We start from the raw sequence: 19,879 nt of genomic DNA on the forward strand, positions 1-19,879 counted from the left end.
CAGAATATCGTACAAAAAAGCCATAAGAGCCTATTTGATTAGAGTCTATTGAATTTAATTAACAAAAGGGGAAAACGAGTTGCTTCACATTTTCAAGGTAAATGCTAAAATCTGTATATTAAAATCCCTTTTTACAATACAATAATTACAACATATATATATATATATATATATATATATATATATATATATATATATATATATATATATATATATATATATATATATATATATATATATATTACTCTCCTATAATTAATTATTGATTATTATAAATTGATCGACTGATTGCTGAAGCTCTGGATAATCTAAATAATACATCTAAACTAAAAAAAAATTTGTAAGTCTTTTGTAGTCCCACTGTATGCTACTCTAAAATCCAAAAAGAGAAACAGAAAGTAAAAAGCACACATGAAATCCTGTACATGACTGACAGCCAAGGAGACGACAGCTCTGTGAGGGCGTTTCTCTTCCATTCATTGATTGTTTCAGACATTCACTGACTCACTTTAATTCATTCTCTCTTAAACACACACACACACACACACACACACACACACACACACACACACACACACAAAAACACACACACACACACAGCACTTCATGCACATCCACCCACCCGACTTCACACAAAGTCATGCGCATCAGTCTGTCTGTCAAAGCTTCAACTCACCTCCGAAGGGTGTGGGAAACTGAGCCATGGTTCAGTCCGTCAGCTGCCGTCCAGCCGCAAACACCTGCAGAACACAACACAAAGAAACCTTGAGCTCTTTCACTCAAACATCCTCTGAGAGACAACATAAAGAAACACCACTTGTTCATCATCCTGAAACAAAATCACTCAATTGGGGACAAAGAGGAAGAGACGATTTGAGTGAGCTTCAACCGACCTGCAGAAAACCTCCTGCGAGAAAACACAGAACATCCACCAAATGAATTTCACCCCCAAGTATAGGTCAGCTACTTTTTGTGGTTGTCTTTTTAGTTTTAGCGTAATTGTTTTAAAATGTTGACAGTTTAGCACAAAATATTTATTGTAATGCAACAAATTCCTGAATTAGAAAAAAAATTGTGCGTCAAAACTTGATATTATAAATAAAGAATCAATTTGATGGATGGATCACTGTTATTTGCTAATGAGAGTAACAAGTTGCCCTTATTTCCATGAAAACAAAGACTGATTTAAACTTCTCCTTCAATCGCACAAGTATGTTCCGGCACAACCTTCACGCAGTCACATAGCCCTCGCCGCTGAGTGTCAAGTCCCGTGAAGTAGCACCAGATAAACACTTTGTTTTGTGTACTTTACGATTAAAGTTGTTGCACGTCTGCCAGTCCCTGCCTCTGAACAAGCGAATTTTAGCTATCTGTACATTAAAGTAGCATTCAGAAAATACAAAACACCCTGCAAGCAGCAAGCAATACAAACAGCATACAGAAGTATAAATGCATGGCTACGCACAAAGCAGGCACCGTGGGTCACGACGATCACTCATCGCAGAAGTATAAACCAGCCTTCAAGAGTAACACAGTGTCCTTACAACATGCGACACGATGCTATGACATGCGATAAAAGTGTTAAATGCTACTAATGTAAGTTTGAATAGCATTTGCATGACATTTCAAGAGTTCACACTTGGCTGATGATTGATTTGGCTCGTTTGGCATGCTGTCCCAGGAGAAAGCCTTGAGCTTATATATCCTCAAGCCCGAGACTCCCCCTCGTAGCAAGACGAGAGAGAGGAGTTTGAGCTCAGGTAGATGTCGAGAAATCCCCTATCATGGTGGCTGAAGAGCAGGTAGTAGTTGCTCTTTAAAGAGATAAGTACTTGGTAGGTGCCTGTCTATAGTGTTGATTTGGATTAGTCAATAATCTTAGGTTGATTGTTTTTGGACAGTGGGAGGAAACCGAGGGACCCGGAGGAAACCCACATGAGCACGGGGAGAACGTGCAAACTCTGCACAGAAATGTCAGCTGGTTTGGTAAAGACTGGAACCGGAGATGTTCTTGCTGTGAGGCAACAGTTCTAAGGACTGGGCCACCGTGCCACCCATCTAGGAAGGAGGAGTAGTGGGGGTGGAAGGGGGGATTCTTCAAAACGAAAATAGCTGTGATACGTAACCTAGGATATTTATAGTAGCTTAGGAATCGTCTGATTGGTGCATTGTGAATTAGATAATGCTGGTCCAAGCAATCATAAGCACGTGATCCTCTCGAAATTAGTTTATAAATAAACTACACTTATTGCCATACTACTGAAAGCAGAAAGTTGACTTCGGATCTTGAAAATAAAATAACTACCAAACTGACTGAAAATGAAAGTCAGAACTGTGACTCAGTGCAAACCAACAACATTAGTAGACTATTAATGTTAAATATGTAATGATTATATAATGCCTCCCAATTCGTTGGAATTGCAGTGTCTGATATTTAAATGTCATGTCGCGTTGAGTTTAGTGCAGACAGCCAAATTGCTTGTTGCTCGAATCTTGTCGCATCGCATGTTGTTATGGCACGGGGGAAGTTTATAAGTAAATCAGTTTATAAAAGAGCAAAATAACATTTTCATTTAAAAAAAAGAAGCTAAAAATGTCTATGGTATCTTTCAAGTTGACATAAAATTAAGAAAAGAAAAAAAAAATCATCACATATTTTGTGTTTTGTGTGTATAAATCTTTTATTCCAGTAACTTTTGTGTTTATTTTTTAACCAAGTACAGAACAAAACACTGCATTTAAATCACAACATGGAAAACAGACAGCCACTACCATCATTTCAGTGCAGATTCAAGAGGAAGTAGACACGAGTTACTTCTTAGAGAAAATTCTAGTGTTGCAGTTGTTCATGCATAAGCACATACTTTTGCTTAGTTCTCATTTTCAATCAAAATGTGAATAACCTGAAGGCATCGGGCCCTTTCCACATGGACATGCGTTAAGCTGAATATGCACAAAATTTTGTATCATATTGCATTTCATCCAGATGGATTCAGTGTTTTAGGAGAGGGATTCTGCTGTTATTTTAGAACTGGGTGCTAGACTGTATATTTTGTGAAACAATGATGTTTTACCCATGTCACGTCCATAGTCAGACAGAGCTATATTATGCAAAAATTAACAACAACAATGGCAGATTACATGCTTATGATCATGTAGAAGTTACTGAGATCAATAGCTTTACTTTAAAGTGGAGTAAAGGAGGTCGAGCCTTCTCATTTATGGCTCCTAAACTCTAGAATAGCCTTCCTGATAATGTCCGAGGCTCAGACACACTCTCCCAATTCAAAACTAGATTAAAGACCTATCTGTTTAGTAAAGCATACACTCAGTCCATCACTTAGTAGGTTTCCACACAGGTTTCTGCATCTTGTTTATATACACTATTAACAGCAGCTACGCTAATTATTCTCTCTATTCTCTATTTCCACCTGGGAATACTCTTCACGAGGCCCTCAGACTATGCAGTCACTGATTCGATCCAAGACCAGCGACAAGATGATCCCAAGGTTTCCATATGCTGGACCAGGCCGTATCCTGAGCAGCTGCTGTGGTGGTCATAGAGGAGTGGAAAGCATGAGACCAGTCACGTTCCAGGGATAGACGAGTCTTCGCTGAGGCCAGCTTCCAGCCTCCGCCGCTGAGACTGCATCTCTGCACAAGACGTTTGGCCAGCGAAGAAATTAAAATGGTCGTGCCCAACTGAGTCTGGTTTCTCTCAAGGTTTTTTTCTCTTTACTTTCGCCAATCGGTGAAGTTTTTTTCCCTCTCCGCTGTCGCCTCTAGCTTGCATGGTTTGGGATCGATAAACCACACTGAACTGAGCTTAAATTAACTGAATTTACTATGACAATTTATGTGAAGCTGCTTTGACAATCTACATTGTTAAAGCGCTATACAAATAAAGGTGAATTAAATTAAATTTACTGAAAAGCATTCATAAAGTTTGTCTTATGTTGTCTTGAAAGAGCACAAGATTTATGCCCCAAGTCTTCTCTGTTTTTTGTCCACATACAGGTTTGGAATATAAACACCATTGTTTAAGCCAGTTTCAGTACAGTAATGTAGTAAATACTGTAGTATGCAGAATTTTGTTTTTTGTTTTTTTGAGAAGAGATAAAAAAAGAAATTGGAGCTCTGGGTTTCTGTGGATGTAGGTTCAGTCTGGAACTAGTTATCTCCCAGCTGTGTAAACGCACTGCGAGAATTCTCTCTCTATCTTTTTCACACAAACACACACACACACACACACACACAAGTCTCCAGCAGAGACACCCAGGGGCACCTTGGCCAAAGTATTTTAATCAGTGCCAGACTGCGCTCTCTCTCTCTCTCTCTCTCTCTCTCTCTCTCTCTCTCTCTCTCTCTTTCTCTCTCCCTCCCCCTTTCTCTCTCTTTCTCTCTCTCTCTCTCTCTCTCAAACTCTTCCTCCACCCTAACTCTTAATTTCTGGTGCTGAATAATGGAATTTTTTGTTCTGTGCAGAAACACAAACAAACATGCTTCTCCAAGCACTGGGAAAACATGTTGTAGTACATCTGGAAAGCGTACAGTTTATTATCAGGGCATTTAAAGTCATATTAAATCAAAACTCACAATTCTTATTTTTTTATGAAATAAGAATGCAGTCTTGGCCAAAGGTCCTGCCTATACACTCAGGAACAGTGGCATCTTGATGCATAAGGACATGCATGTGAGAATGTTAGGGAGTATTTACATTAGGTACGGTTGTGATTGTCCCCATCCCCTCTCCCCCTCGGCCTGCACTCACATTGCATTTTACCTGCGACTGTTCAGTTTAACAGGAAGCGAGTCACTCTCGCTCAGCACAGTGGAGATTGCTTTAGTTATATCGCGTTGTATTATTTTTAGTCGTTTGGGATGAAGTGACACGCAGTCAAACACTTTCCCGAACAGATCCACCACTTTTGATGCTCATAAATAATCATAAAAGTCCTTGTGCTGCAGGAATTAGGAGGTTTGCTGAAGGTGCAGTGAAGGGGTAATAAACTACAACAGTTTGCGTTCATTTAAAAATCAACAATGATACTTCTGCCAGAAAAGGCAAACATGTTGATTTTTCTCCAGAAGAATAGTAATAGTAATTAGTAATTTTCCTTCAAACCATTGTACATTATTTTACAGAATTTTTATTTATTTATTTGTTTTACAATTATTGTTTTTTTTTACTTTAAAGTGTTGTTAATTTCTGTTCAATTAGTTTTTCTTTTACAAAAAGTACAGATAAGAAAACTGTTAAAGTACCGAACCGTTAAGTGGTATCGATAAAAGTAGTAATACTGTTTAAACCTTAACAATACTTATCCTAATTAGCACACATTCGTCAATATGCAACAGGAAGCTTTTGCTCCAGTTTATTCTTGAGATGATAATGCAAGGAGTGAGATGATAATGCAAGTAATTTTTTTTATTATATATTATATATATTCCACTATGCGATAGGATTATTAAAGTGAAGTTTAACATTTGTTTTGCCTTTATAGGTTTTGTTTGTTGATTCTCAAAGTCCCAGCATTTTCAAAGGTATCAATAAGGAAAACAAAAAATAAAAAATACAAAAGTAAATTAAGAGAAAATGTTTTGTTTTGTTTATTACAAGATGAAAAATAAGCCTCTGATCTGTATGTATATAAGTTTCAGTTCAAAAAACCCCCACAAACATTGGTCTATAACTCTTTCAAACTGCCTCTTTAAGGCTTTAATCCAAATTATTCCGTTTTGGTGACTGTTGCTTTTAATAAACATGACATGCCTGTGTGTCAGCATAGTGGCAGATTCAAAAACAAGACTGTCCTATGCTAATGAGGAAGAGTTTGTCATTAATAAACAGGGCTTTCCCCCTCATATGACACGTACAAAAGAAGAATGTCAATCAAAGTGTTTCTGCAGACTGTTTTTATCAAGTGTGATTATAAAAAATACAATAAATACATTTGTACCATTGGAAGCTGGTTATATTCACAGACTGTTGCCACATAATGGTGAATAAACCCCTTGATAAAGTGACTTTTGCATAATAGTTGCCCCTTTAAGTAAGTCAGAACAAAGAACCATATTGCTAAAGGAGTGAGATGATAATGCAAGTAATTTTTTTTATTACTTGAAAAAAAAAAAGCTTTTTACAACACACAGAAAAGGAATGTGATGAAAAACAGATATGCGCTGATGTGGTTACTCAACTGCTGACAGCTTTTAATGACTGTTCTTCTGAAGAGCTGGCAGAGAGCAGTGCAGAACCTGAAGCTGTGTGGAAATCTTGATGTTTCACATTCACGTTGCATCACATCGCCCTGCCTACAGACTCTGCAAAAAACGCTGATCTCAATGCTTTATTTCCCCTCCATGCATTTGACATTTAAATGTGAAGTTGTTTCATGCTGAACAACACTAGTCTTTGGTAATAATTCGAGCGCGGGTTGTTTTTAAGCAGTGTACAATTCTTATTTTACAGAGAACGCACTATTTTCAGAAATCCATTATGTCTGAATACCACTGGCTGCAGGGTGTGTTTGTACTGTCTGAGGTTTAATCTGAAGCAATGGGGGTATTTCTCAAGATGGAGGACTAAGCCCTCCACAGAGAGCTTGACTCAATACTGAAAACATCCAGTTCCCCTGATTAAACAGGACACTGGTGAGTCAAACCATCTCTCTCACTGGCAGAGTGCGCTGTAAAACACTGCAGTGCTAGTGACACTGTCACACAGTAGAACCGGCCCTTGTCACAGCCCTGCTAATGACCGTATGTGTGCGTGTTGTCTTTGAGCATCTGACCTACTTTTCCCTGTCACCCTTTTTCTGATTCTAATGAAGCTTTACCTCAGGACAATGCTCTCAAACACTGGCGTTTCGGAATGAAAGCCCAGGAAAAGGAAACACATTTAAACACAAGCAAAGCAGTGTTTTAGAAGACCTGCACGTCTCAGATGAATTTAGATTTTCTCTTATTCATGAGCAGTCTCTCCCCCCTGCCGCTGATCCAGAGCTGAGAGAGGGAGGGGCAAAGGGTGATGATGTCATGTGCTACAATTGTGTCACTGGGTAAAGCAAAATATAGGATTTACAGCATTGGTCTTAAACTCCATTCCTGGAGAGCCGCAGCTCTGCAGTTTTGCTCCAACCCTAATTAAACACACCTGATCAAACTAATCAAGGTGTTCAGGACTACTAGAAACCTTTATGCAGGTGTGAGTTAGAGGTGGTTGGAGTTAAACTGCGCAGAGCTGTGGCCCTCCAGGAATTGAGTTTGAGACTGTTGATTTACAGAGGTGTTTTGTTTTATTCTGAATGTTACCTTAATGTACATATAGCTAAAACTTGCTCATTCAGATGCAGGAACCAGCGGACGAGCAACAACTTTAAATCATAAGGTAAACACAAAACAAAAGTTTCCATCTGGAGCTCCTGCAAGCACTTACTCCATCAAGCTCGCAGCTCTTAGCACCGTTCACACTTGTCACTCCTACCAAGCAGACCAATCACAGAGCTTACAACGTGTGGTTACATTTTTTTAAAGGTGCACATCGGCTTCAGTCACGGCGAGGGGTGTGCAACCGCACGAAGGCTGCACCGGACCATACACGTACACTTGACGAAGAAGTATAAATCAGCCTCTAGTCGCCATCAGTCTACAAAGTGATATTACAACTTTAGCCTGAACATATGATGTAAAAACGCACACCCGCCCTCACGCAAGGACGCACGCACACATACCCGCACGCATGCCCCCACGCACACATTCAGCTGTGGATTCATTAGTCAGGTGATGTGAGACCCTGGGGTCAAAGGGAGTGTGAATATTAATAATAGTGTCAACATCACACTCACACTCCTGTCTGCATTCCTTCCAAGAAGGCTTGGGGTCCTGTGTGAACAACTCAAGCCAAACAAACCCACACGTTCACATTCCTCGCAGAAGCACAACAGTCTTTCCTGGCTTTGGCTCCAAAATAGGAGTAGATGGAAATACAGCAGATGTAAACTTCTACACACAGCTCACATTCAGTGCAAAAGCAGACGCTTGAATCAAAAGATTGGCAGAATGAATGCCATTTCTACTTGTCAATATCAATACCAGATACCGAACTAGAAAGGACCATTGCAGAGTCACTGGTTTCCTTTTAGAGCATAAGAGAAGAGTCAGTTTAGATGCTTATGGTTCCACTTACACTCCAAATACTCTTATTCAACAATCAATGAATCAAAATCTGCACCCAATCCATATTTAAAGGGGTCATGAAGTGAGTTTAAATTTTCTCTTGAGCTTTAAATATAATGAATGTCATCCAACTAAAGCAATATCGTGCAAGTATCAGAGCTGAAAACGTCCTCATTTCTGAAATAAAATTCATCATTGACAGCAGGCTTGGAAAACAGCAGGTCCTGAAATGCCCATCTATGACATCACAGGAGGGGAAAAGACAGATTTGTACAGGGAACGGTTAGAGCAAGCCATAAAGGAGCAAAAAACAAGCAGTGGATGAGGAGAAAATTATATAATAATTTTTTTTTTTTTTTAAATTTTGGTCATGGATAAGCGCTCGTTGCATAAGTCTTTTTGCAGAAAATAGACACACAAACACAGTCAAAATGATGCAGAGGATTGTGAAGTTTGCTAAATTAATCTATTAAGCTATTAATCATTTTATTTATTTATTATTTTAGAATAAGATATAACATGTTTTATTCACAAATTTACAAAAATTGTCAATAAAGAGTTCACAGATCAATTAGGCTATAGATTAATTGTTGAAAAAATTAGACAGTTTTTCCTGTTTATTAGCATTTGGAATACATTAAATCACAATCAATACCTATCTGACCCATTTAAAATATTATCTTTTTAGGGGTTCATTTTATATGTGCAAAAAATAGGCTAAACACATACTATTGTTACCTGCCGCACTTCAGTAGGAAGAACAATACAATTATTTTGCGAAATAAATACAATGAAAAGGTCGACATAAATGTTTCACTGAAATAACACATTAACAAAATTAAACGAATAACAAATACTAGGGCTGTGCGATTAATTGAAATTGTATTGAAATTACAATTTGAACATGCACAATTTGCACATCTAATCTTAAATCTAATTTGTAAGACCTGTCAGTCACATATCGCATCTAAAAGCGTGTGGAAAGCAGGAGCACGTCGCTTCCTTCAGTATTTTCAACTCACTTTGTGCTCGCACTCTTTTGTCGTTTGTCATTGCTAGGTGACCATCAACCGTTTTTCCAGGGGATGACAAACTAACAAACCATTGGATAAAATTAAAAAGCACTGGATAAAAATCTAATTATATTTTTGTAAATATGTTCTGGATTCACATTGTAAACCGTCTGTGTGTCAAAATCACGATTAAAATCTAAATCGCATTATTGTTCAAGAAAATTCTAATAGGTTTATTTTGCCTGTGTCACACAGCCCTAACAAATACTGCTATTCAATGATACAAGGAATAAGCTCTATTTTCATTATGTTTGAGGTTTTCTTATTGTGATTAAACACAAATATTAAAGAAAAAGTTTACAATATTGAATTATCTCTAACTCTTTCCTTGATGCTCATCAGTTTGCACCACCCAGAAAATCTGCACGCCTCCAGAGCTGGCCTCAAAACCGGTTCGTATAAAAGCATATCATTTTTTAATATTGAAGTTTTAGTAAGTAAAAACCACTCAAACTTCATAAGTGGACCTCAGACAACAAATTAAAATATTTTTAAAAAGCCAGTTCATGACCCCTTTAATGCAGTCCAGACTCGTGAAGGAATCCAGCTTTTACCATCACTGACAGCAAATCACCCTAACCAATATTTCATAACATCCTTAAGCACTTTCGCATTGCTCATGATTCAGGGTCTGAACCAAAAATCTGACCTCGGATCATTTGTTCAGTTCCATCTTGAAGCATTTAGAGAAGGCCGTAAACACAGAAGCAGAAGTGCTTTCTCTGCTGCTGATGTAGGCAGAACAGCTCAGCCGTAACACAGAGAACAGAGAGCACATCTTCAATGGATATCACCGCTTCTGTCTGAGCAGAACCCGAGCCTGGCTCAGGCGATACTGAGAAATTCACCCATGAGACTAAAACAGCTTCCGGAAGAGGACCTGTACAGTTGTGCTGCTCTCCAATGATAAGACAAGGTTACAGTGCTACACACACAAAACACACACGATTTATGGCTAATAACATGTTAAATATTACTGTTAACAACCAATGCAGCATTAAGGTTAATAATAGGTGGTATTCAGAGCAAAATAGTCATCATGACAACAAAAAAATGAAAAGTGTCAAGAACTATTTAAAGGAAATAACAAGTGAATTTACATGTGACTAACAGACCACCAAATAGTTACTACTATACCTTAAAGCTAAATACAAATAATAGACATGACATACATTCGAGGGAAGACTAGATCATGTGGCTGTAGTCAGGCTTCTCTAAGGATGTGTGCACACATTAATCAGACAGTAATCAAAGTTTATACATGCTCTTTTATAATGAATTATGCGTTTAAAAAAATCGTAAACCTCTGCACTTGCATAAGCACAAGCTATAAGCACAGGGATACAATCACTGGCATCAGATCTTCCTTTGTGTGTGCGACCAGATAAATTCCTGACACTTTTCTTGACTTCTTTTAGAGTTCTCAACTGATACAAATGCTGATATAATCATCAGCGGATAAAAATACAAGCATGTTCAGCCACCACGCAACATTGTTTTGGATGTTTGGTAAGTTCTGTCACAGAATATAAAGTTTTAAAGGCCTTTTTTGTCTTGAATATTCATGTTAAATATTAAAATGACTAAATAAATATGAAATAAATAAAATATATAAAACACAGTAAAATTGTTGCAGTCAATATTGATTGATAATTAGCACGAAAAATGTCAAATCTACATTTCTTTTAAGTTTAAAGTATTTTTTTTGTTTATTTAAAATAAGTAGCAGTAAAATGATTTTGTAAATCATGAAACAGATTTTTGAAGACACAAAGCAGATGTATATTTACATTGAGAAAAACAACATCATCTGCAAAAACATGTATTGAACTGAATGAGAAACACTAGCTTCAATACGCTGATGACCTTCACGGCCAATCACAGTCATTTCTGTTGAGCACGTGAACACAATGGCAAATCAACAGTGCCTTATGTTAAAAGGAAATGGACTTATTTCCAAACTTCTGTATCTAATATAGTAAAATAATCAGTTCATTAACTTGGGTTTGATAAATGGCATCTTAAAATGTGTGTTTGGGAAAGAAAATGTTAGCTAACTAGTGCCATTTCCGATAGTATCTGGATGCAGCCTTTATGATGCAAGCTGAGATTGCATCACTTAGCGATGCAATGTCAGACACAATGCACTCAAATGGAGTGAGTGATGTCACTGTGATGGGTAGGGTTAGGGGTGGGGTTAGATGAGCCTATTAAAGCATTGGATGCAGCTTAGATTGCACTGCACCAGGGCTGCATCCAGACCCTTCTCTCTCGCCATTTCCCTTAAATTAGCAGAAAATCTAAAATATTGCTTTTTACTTTCACTTTCTATTCAGAACGGACCTTCGAGTCACTCGGAAGGCAGTGAAATCATAAATTTGTGTTGCTTTCTCTTCGCTGATAATATATACAGTCACGTACGCAACATTCCTGTGTGACTCAAGCGATACTTCCAGGTATCTTCCCACTGGAGCTTTGATTTCGCTGTTTAAAACGGGGCCGAGTGAAATCAGTCTATACATTAAGTATTAATGCATACTAAAAATGATATAGCAATTATTATATAGTTATAGCAGTGCTGTTTAGCTTAATTTAATTATCACTTTATCACCCAGGCCTAGCGTGAACTCTAACTGAACCCCCCTAAAGAACCGAACACTCTTAAGGGCCATCAACATGATATTTTCTGCCAAAAAAATTTAAACATTTTATGCAATTTGCCTGTTCATTTACATGAAAACATTGTTTTTAGGACTAGAAAAGCTTTCAAAGTGGATTCTCTACTGTTGTCATGTCTGTGTAAACACCTGAAACGGACAAAAGACTTTGAAAATGATGACATCATGCATGCAAAGCACATGATTAGGGGAGTGTAGATTAAAGGCAAAGGCAAACAAACATGCAAAACAATGACAAAATATGGTAGTAGTGTTGTTGCTCAAATATTTCCTAAGCGTTCATCAGCAGTGTTAATTCACTTCACATTAAAGCTTAACGATATATTGACATGAAATTGCATTTGCGATTTAGCAAAAGCTGTGATTGCCTTGCACATCATCTGAGGTAAGTGTGGTGATGTGATCAGCCGCACCGCAAATACTAAAACAAATATGCCCCTAGGAAAACCAGGAAAAACAGAGAATAAATAAGACAGCTGCTTTCATTTGATTAAATGAAATTAATAAACACATGACCATGACAACATTTGGTTTATTTTATGGAGTTCTTCTTAATATAATTGATCTGATTATAAAGTAATGATGCAGTGCATTTGTCTCTGCATAGAATGCTATGATTAAAAATGTTGCGTGCTTTTTTCTGTGTAAGATGATGCATCATTTCACAGCAGGACCTAATTCAAACACTCGAGTGAAACTATGAAGTATATTGAGCAAAAACATCATTAAATGTGGTATTTACATGTGCTTTCAGGTTTAACATGAGCAATATTTACTTCAGAGGGGTGTAGTTCACCGAGAAGCTACGCAAACAGCTGTTAATATTGCAGAATGATTATTTGCGATTTGACTATGGCATGTTGATATCGCATGTGATATTTTGCGTAGTTTGCCAGTGAACTATGGCTTTGTGTAGTAACAGTGTTCATACACCTTTGTACTCCTAAAATTTCATGACTTTTCCATGATTTTTCCAAGACTTTCAAGTTAATTTTCAGGGCCTAATGTTTCATGCAATGTGCGTGGTAAAAGAAAAACAATGCATGTTCAAATCTATTACAGCATATCGTAAAACACACAGCAATCTATTTAGATTTAATTTATATCTATGTAAAATTGATTTAGGTAATGCTTACACTGCACTAATAATGTGAGAGTATGTGATTGGCCTAGGACAGGAAAAAAAGTAAAGACAACTATATGGAAAATGCCATGGCAAAATTTTGACTTTTGTAGGTTTTCCATGATTGTATAAACCCTGTGTAAACGCTGCTCCAGCTGCGGCCACACTGGACATTTCTCCCCATAGACTTCCATTTATATGCAAGCGAATGCGTCAGACCAGAAACACAAGGTTGTGCGTCATGTTTTGCAGATCGCTGCGTTGGAAAGTTCAAGCTTGGTGAACTCTAACCAGCGAAATCGCATCACTTGACTGCGTGAGACCAATTGGGGATCCAAACATGACCTCTCTAGACAGGAATTTAAAATAGGGAGCAATTGCTCGCTTTTTTACGTCTAATTATTTTGTTTAATTCCGCTACTTTTTGTAGCGCCGTACCACAGATTTCCGCAAGCTTAAACTCTAGTGTGACTGTGGTATAATGCACACGACAATCAAATGTGACTTATCGTTTAGCCCAACATAACAATATAAACCAAAATCGAAGACTCATCATATACACACAACAAATTAAACACGTCCAGCGCGCTGTCACTTCGCTACAGGTACTGTTTACTAACAAAGTAACCATGTCAAATACTGGCTTTACATATGTAATACACCATTGATGGTGGTTTTCGCAGATATGTGTGAACTGAACGCAGACCATTTTGGAAACGTTGTTGAGTAGACGTTAAACTATTCAAAAAGCAAGAGAAAAGATTTTCCAGTTTTTGCTACATCATTGTCGTGTAAACGCAGCCTAACAGATCAACATGTTCAGCAAAAAGCAGATGGGAATAAGTGAAATAATTCAGGTCTACTCGGGCAGACCACTGGGGTGAGAGACTGAGGGTCCCTCTCTCTTCCTGTTAACCTAATTATGTAGACAAAAAAGCTGCTTCTGAGAAAACGATCGTACAAAGAGAAACAGATTTCAAAGAGAGCAGCAAAAGGGCAGAGAGAATATCAGCAGTGAACAAAAAATAAAGAGAGAGAGAGAGACCAGCCACGCACACACATAGTTGGCCTATCATTCATCCTGCTGAGACCGAGCAGTGCACAGTGGATTGCGGATCTCTTTTATCTCGCACCCCAGACTAAATCTCTGCCGTACACCTGTGGGGGATGGGGAATAGAGAACGGAGAATCTATGGAGGAGGAGAGGCAAGTGGCCGGATAAACTTGAGGTTGCAAAATAAAAACACACACACACATAGCCCCTAATGACTCATGAACTGCACAGCCTAACAATAAGCTCCTCTTGAGTCTGCACTTAAAGCAGAGGCTTTCAAATGCTGCGTTATCCTCATCTAAACGTCGCTCCATAGACACTGGCTACGTTTACATGAAGATTACTTCCAGATTAAAGGCCATTTTTCTGATTAAATTTTTTTTGATGCTTTCAAAAACGTTTACATGCTCCACCGCTATTGGAATATTCCCTGTGCAAATGTAATGGGAGCAAATAAACACAGCATGTTTTTGGTTCCACTGACTTAATGCATATTCACAAATGCAAAGGCAGTGTAGTTCAGTTTCATTTCAAAACATTGGTATCATGTTAAACATTTATTGAAAGTAAGGCTGCACGATATTGAATAAATCTAACATTATATTTAATATATTCTGCGATATATTATAGCCCTAATTGAAAGTGTTATTTAAACAAGGGAAATTTACAAATATAATTTCATTTTACCATCCAGACCTAGTGTGAATGCCGCATTGTCTCAGCTAAACATTGCATAGACTAGGCATGGGACAATAACTGGTTTAAAGATTTACAGCAGTTAGGAAAAGTCAAGGTTTTAAAATCACTAAAGTTTTATGTGATCCCGTTCCTAAGGTGTGTGTAATTTTTTTTAACATGTTTTTCACAACTATTTTTTTAGTTAGGCAACACTATCTCCCTCAGAAAAGGAACCTCTACATCAGGGATGCCCAAACTCGGTCCTGGAGGGCCGGTGTCCTGCAACAATTAGTTCCAACACCAATCAGACTCACCAAGACTAGCTAATCAAGCTCTTACTAGGCTTACTATAAACATCCTTGCAGGTTTGTTGAGGCAAGTTGAAGCTAAAATCTGCAGGACACTGGCCCTCTAGGACCGAGTTTGGACACCTCTGCTCTACATCAAATTGCCAGAAATATTTAAAATATTTCTTAAGATAAAATATATTGTGTTCAATGGGGGGAAACTTGATGTTTTTTTATCCAGATATTTAAAAAATAACTTATAGTGGAGTAGTTAGCACAATACCGTGACATTTTTTCCAAGGTTATCATACCATCAGAATCTTAGACTGGCTCTTACCTAGAATAGACACATACACATGAAGAGTCCTTGACCTTTTTTTTTTTTTTTTTTTTTTTGTATTTTATTCTGTAAAAAACGTTTTCGTGTTACACAGCGTTTGGAATATTCCCTGTATAAATAAAGAGAGCTAATGCTGCATTTTTCATTCCATTGGCTTTAATGCATCTGCATGCAAAAGGTCTGAAACAAAAGCTCAAATGAAGATGTTTTTGCTACATTGCAAGCGTCAGGTTTGGTGATATCTGAGCTTTAAATACATTTCACATGAAAATCTCTGGCCAACAGAAGATCATTATGTGATGGTGTGACTGGCAGGTGGAATAAAAAAGGACACAAACTAAAAGTGAGGGTGTAGTTCTGCATATAACTTTCCATATCATATGCAGAATTTAAGTTAAACATAAATAAGAGGTCTTATATAAACTACATGCCTGTTTTTATTTAGAACCATCCTGAATATGCAGTTTCACCTAAAAGAGTATCAAAGATGTTAACATTCGTTACATAAAATGGATTATTCAGCACAGTATCAAATAAAACATGCAATTTTTATAAGAATTCCTCTCGTTTTGTTAAAATTATTAAGAGTTTGGCAATTATTATGCCTGTGCATGTAATATGATGTATAATATCCTTTTCCAAAATGTATCTTATTTACTCTTCAACGCTACCTCTCGTCTGACATGTCTTACCCTGAAATGTGTGATGTTTGTTTATGGTCAAATCAAGACTTGATTTTGATTATCATCATCATCATCATAAGTTTTTGTAATTTGCACTGTTTGCAGGAAAGTGGAGTAGTTGTGTGTTCTATATTTAAAGTAGAGCTTGGTATCAATTTAAATGTACCAATTTGATTCAATTCTGATTCCCAATCTCCTATTTTGATCTCATTCCATTCTTAATCTTATTCTAGATTTGATTCAGTGAAAATAGATTTTATAAAAATGCAATTTATATTTCCAAAATCCTCAAACTGACATTTCCACATTACAGACACATAGTTACTTTCTGCCTTTTAAACCCCTACTTAAATAACTTCAAAAAGCAAATCAACCAATACAGGGCTCGAAATTAACCTTTTTCCTTGGTAGCACCGGTACTCCTAACTTCAAAAATGTAGGCCCATCAGACAAAATTTAGTTGCACCCACCAAAAATTGTGAGTCAAATTATGACTGTTCCCTGAAAACTCAGTCCCACCGGCTCTACAGTGAATGCTTTAGTCATTTTCATAGCGGACTTTAACCACTGGAAGTCTTTTATCCACTCGTCGAAAAGTGTAAATGCTGGATTGACATTCATTACATGATCACTAATCAGATGTGCCATTATTTGTAACTTTAGGTGGTTTCTAAAACCACATCTGTCAGTGTTGTTTTCATTCTCTCGTATCCAGACCTTTACATTTTCGCGGCTGGATCTCGATGTCATCGAAACTGAGTAATTAAGAGCTGATGTTAACCAATCTAATCGCCTTATGTTCTAACGCAGTGGGCCAATAAGAAGAGCTTGAAGGTGGGACAAGCAATGGGGGCTTTGTTTCCTGCAGCAAGTTGACATGTCAACTATTTTAAACCATTCCCGAGCGCTGCGTTTGGTGTTTTTTTGCTGTGAAAACTGGTAGCACGATAACAATTTTATGCACTCGCACAAATGCTCCCAAATATATTTTGCGGTTGCATAGAAAAAATTTCAGGCCCTCTAATAAAATTCCATTATTCTGCCAAATGTTATTTATTTCATTGGTTGTTTGAAGACTCTAATAAATAAGTTTCCTTTTTGGAGGCCTGTCAATTGATATTTGTAAATGAATTCATACATCTACAAATATAAATTGGCATGCCTCAATAAAAGCCTGATAATAATATGCAGATATGCTTTCTCATTTACATTAGAGTGACTATGACAGTCTGGGTAATGTTTAGACATATTTCATTTTAATATTAACAATGTTAGATTTACATTTGAATATTATAAAAACTTTAAACACAATTACAAACACAAAACATTCTTCAATAGTGCTTAAAATTTTGATCAACGTTGGTTGCACTTCTACAGCACTTGGGCCTGTCATATTTGAATACCCGGGTACATCCTAGCAACCAAAAATCTAACCTTAGATCAGTTTGTGAGGTCACATTTCAAGTCTACCGCTTAAGTCCTGTGATCAAGGAACGCGTGTATAAACCAGGAGCTGAACAGGTTTAAGACCAGCCTGACCTGAGGGAAAGTCTCCAGCTGCACAGCTCATAAGATCTCGTAAACCACCCTCCAATCTGACAGTGTTTACATACTATACAGGACTGTGGCTTAAAGACAAAGCACCCAAATCCACTGCCAGACTGCACTACAGGATCTGAGCCTTAATCACCAGACATAATCACAGGATAATAACCCATGTTTCTCCTGGCTAGTATGCATACACACAAACACACATGTGCACTGGAGAAAAGATGGAGTCGTCATCATCATGCACACTTGAGCATCTCCATATGCAAGTGCTACAGATGAGACCTGCAGCCATGTGAGAAGATGAGCTGGTGGTCTTCACTGACCAAACTCACTCTTTCTACATCCTACATGTAACACACATGTCCTCAGCCCTCTCGAGGTCCTAATAATCCACTATATCCATGTGTTTTACCACAGAGGTGCAGTTTTTGAGCTGCTGTCACTGATAAAAACATACCAGCAGCCGTTAGCAAGACTGCTAACTAAACCAGTAAATCAGAGCAGAGGTTTAACGTTAGCTGCAATCTCGGCGTGGAGAAGGGGAGCTTACAGAGGCCTGTTTTTATGAATAAATGACTATTGTACTTATTGATGCGGTTTCTGAATGGAAATGACCGTTGGAGTGACCGTTGCAGAGCATATGCTAGTGTATGGAGACGAAGCGCGCCCTGAAATCCTACAGATTCCTCCTCCTCCTCCTCCCGCAGTCACTGTCATAAAAAGGACAATCGGCCTGAGCTCAAAAACAGTCTTCTTACCTCATCATTCAGTTTCCATTATGACTCCAGCACTCTGCGAGGGAATCAACTAAAGGGGCATGAGGTGACAGGCGGAGGCTCTTCTGTCCTTTTTTGACGCTCGAGGTAAATTCCAGGCGTTATTTGGCTGCTGCTTGTGTGGCTCCTCGTTTCCTCTGTGCAGCTTCGCTAGTAGTGAAGTAAAAGGGGGAAAATGAAACGTGCGGACGTCATTGGGGCGTCCGAGTCTGCCTGTTTACTGCACATAGAGGGCGCTCTGCGGCCCAAATTAACCCATAGCACTTATATATCTCTTACAAGAAAATAATAATAATAATTCATAAAAATATAATAATTAATAAAAAATAATGCAAATAATAGCACTTTTATATCTTTTACAAGATAATAATAATAATTAATAAAAATGTAATTAATACAAAAATAATAATACCTAAAACGTGAAAACAAGATAAATAAATAAATAAATAAATGTGGCATTAGCAATAAACAAAAAGAGAAAAAAAAGAACAAAAACAAATTTAAAAGATATCCTTAGAAAGGTTGTCAAAATGCATAATAACCCGATAGCGCTTCTGTTTACTGCATACAGTAGAATCTTAAAGGGATAGTTTGGCCAAAAATAAACATTTACTCATTATTTTCTTGCCTTCACTTGGTTCTAAACCCTTTTTATTTATTTTATTATTATTATTTTATTTTATTTTTTGCTGAACTTAAAACAAGATATTTTGAAGAATGCTGAAATTCGGTAACCATTGAGTTCCATAGTATAAAAAAACAAACAAGTACTATGGAAGTCAACGGTTACCAGTTTCCAGCTTTCTTCAGAATATCTTCTTTTGTGTTTGGGGCCCACTAAAGGCCTCAGTAAATTTCCAGATGATTTTCTAAAGTAAGAAAAAATCAGGTTCACTATAAGATAAAATGGCTTACATCAAGATTTAAGTTTTATTTTATTTTAATTTGTCATTTATTTAAAAACTGAAGTAAAAGCAAAACACAGGAATATTAAAATTACTGGAGCTTCTAAATTTCTAATGATGTTAAGTTTTTTTTTATTAATTTCAACAATCTAATGTGTAAATTGTAAAACAATTTTGAAGGGCGTCCAGGTCACAAAGTCCTATAATTCATTAATTTTCTTTTTGGCTTAGTTCCTTTATTATTCAGAGGTCGCCACAGCAGAATGAACCACCAACTAATCCCAGTAATGGGTTGCGGCTAGAAGGGCATCTGCTGCATAAAATTCATATGCCAGAATAGCTGGCGGTTCATTCCGCTATGGCGACCCCTGATTAATAAGGGACTAGCTAAGCCTAAGATAAAATAATAAATGATTATTACATAAGTTATTCTGTGAATTTTTTTTTCTTGCATAGAAATTATACTACAAAAATAATTATTACAAATGTTTCCCCCAGGTGTGCGTGTTAATTATTTTAAAATAAATAATTTATATTTACATATTTAAAAAAA

General features: G+C 37.3%; 1 protein-coding gene across 6 annotated transcripts in view; it reads right to left on the minus strand.

Annotated features, from left to right (window-relative positions):
• itsn1 (intersectin 1 (SH3 domain protein)) overlaps positions 1-18,579 on the minus strand; it is a 91,193-nt gene extending 72,614 nt beyond the window's left edge. For 5 of the 6 annotated variants that reach the window (XR_012388497.1, XM_005170972.6, XM_005170971.6 and 2 more), the window contains exons 1-2: positions 18,404-18,579; positions 677-740 (exon numbers count right to left, since the gene is read on the minus strand). Coding sequence is in view for 5 of the 6 variants with exons in the window: in XM_005170972.6 (XP_005171029.1) it covers positions 677-704 (28 nt within the window). In the remaining variant the exon portion in view is untranslated. 6 annotated transcript variants of the gene reach the window in all.
• Between the last annotated feature and the right edge of the window lie 1,300 nt (positions 18,580-19,879).

This window comes from Danio rerio, chromosome 1 (assembly GCF_049306965.1).
Source record: "Danio rerio strain Tuebingen ecotype United States chromosome 1, GRCz12tu, whole genome shotgun sequence".
NCBI lineage: Eukaryota > Metazoa > Chordata > Actinopteri > Cypriniformes > Danionidae > Danio > Danio rerio.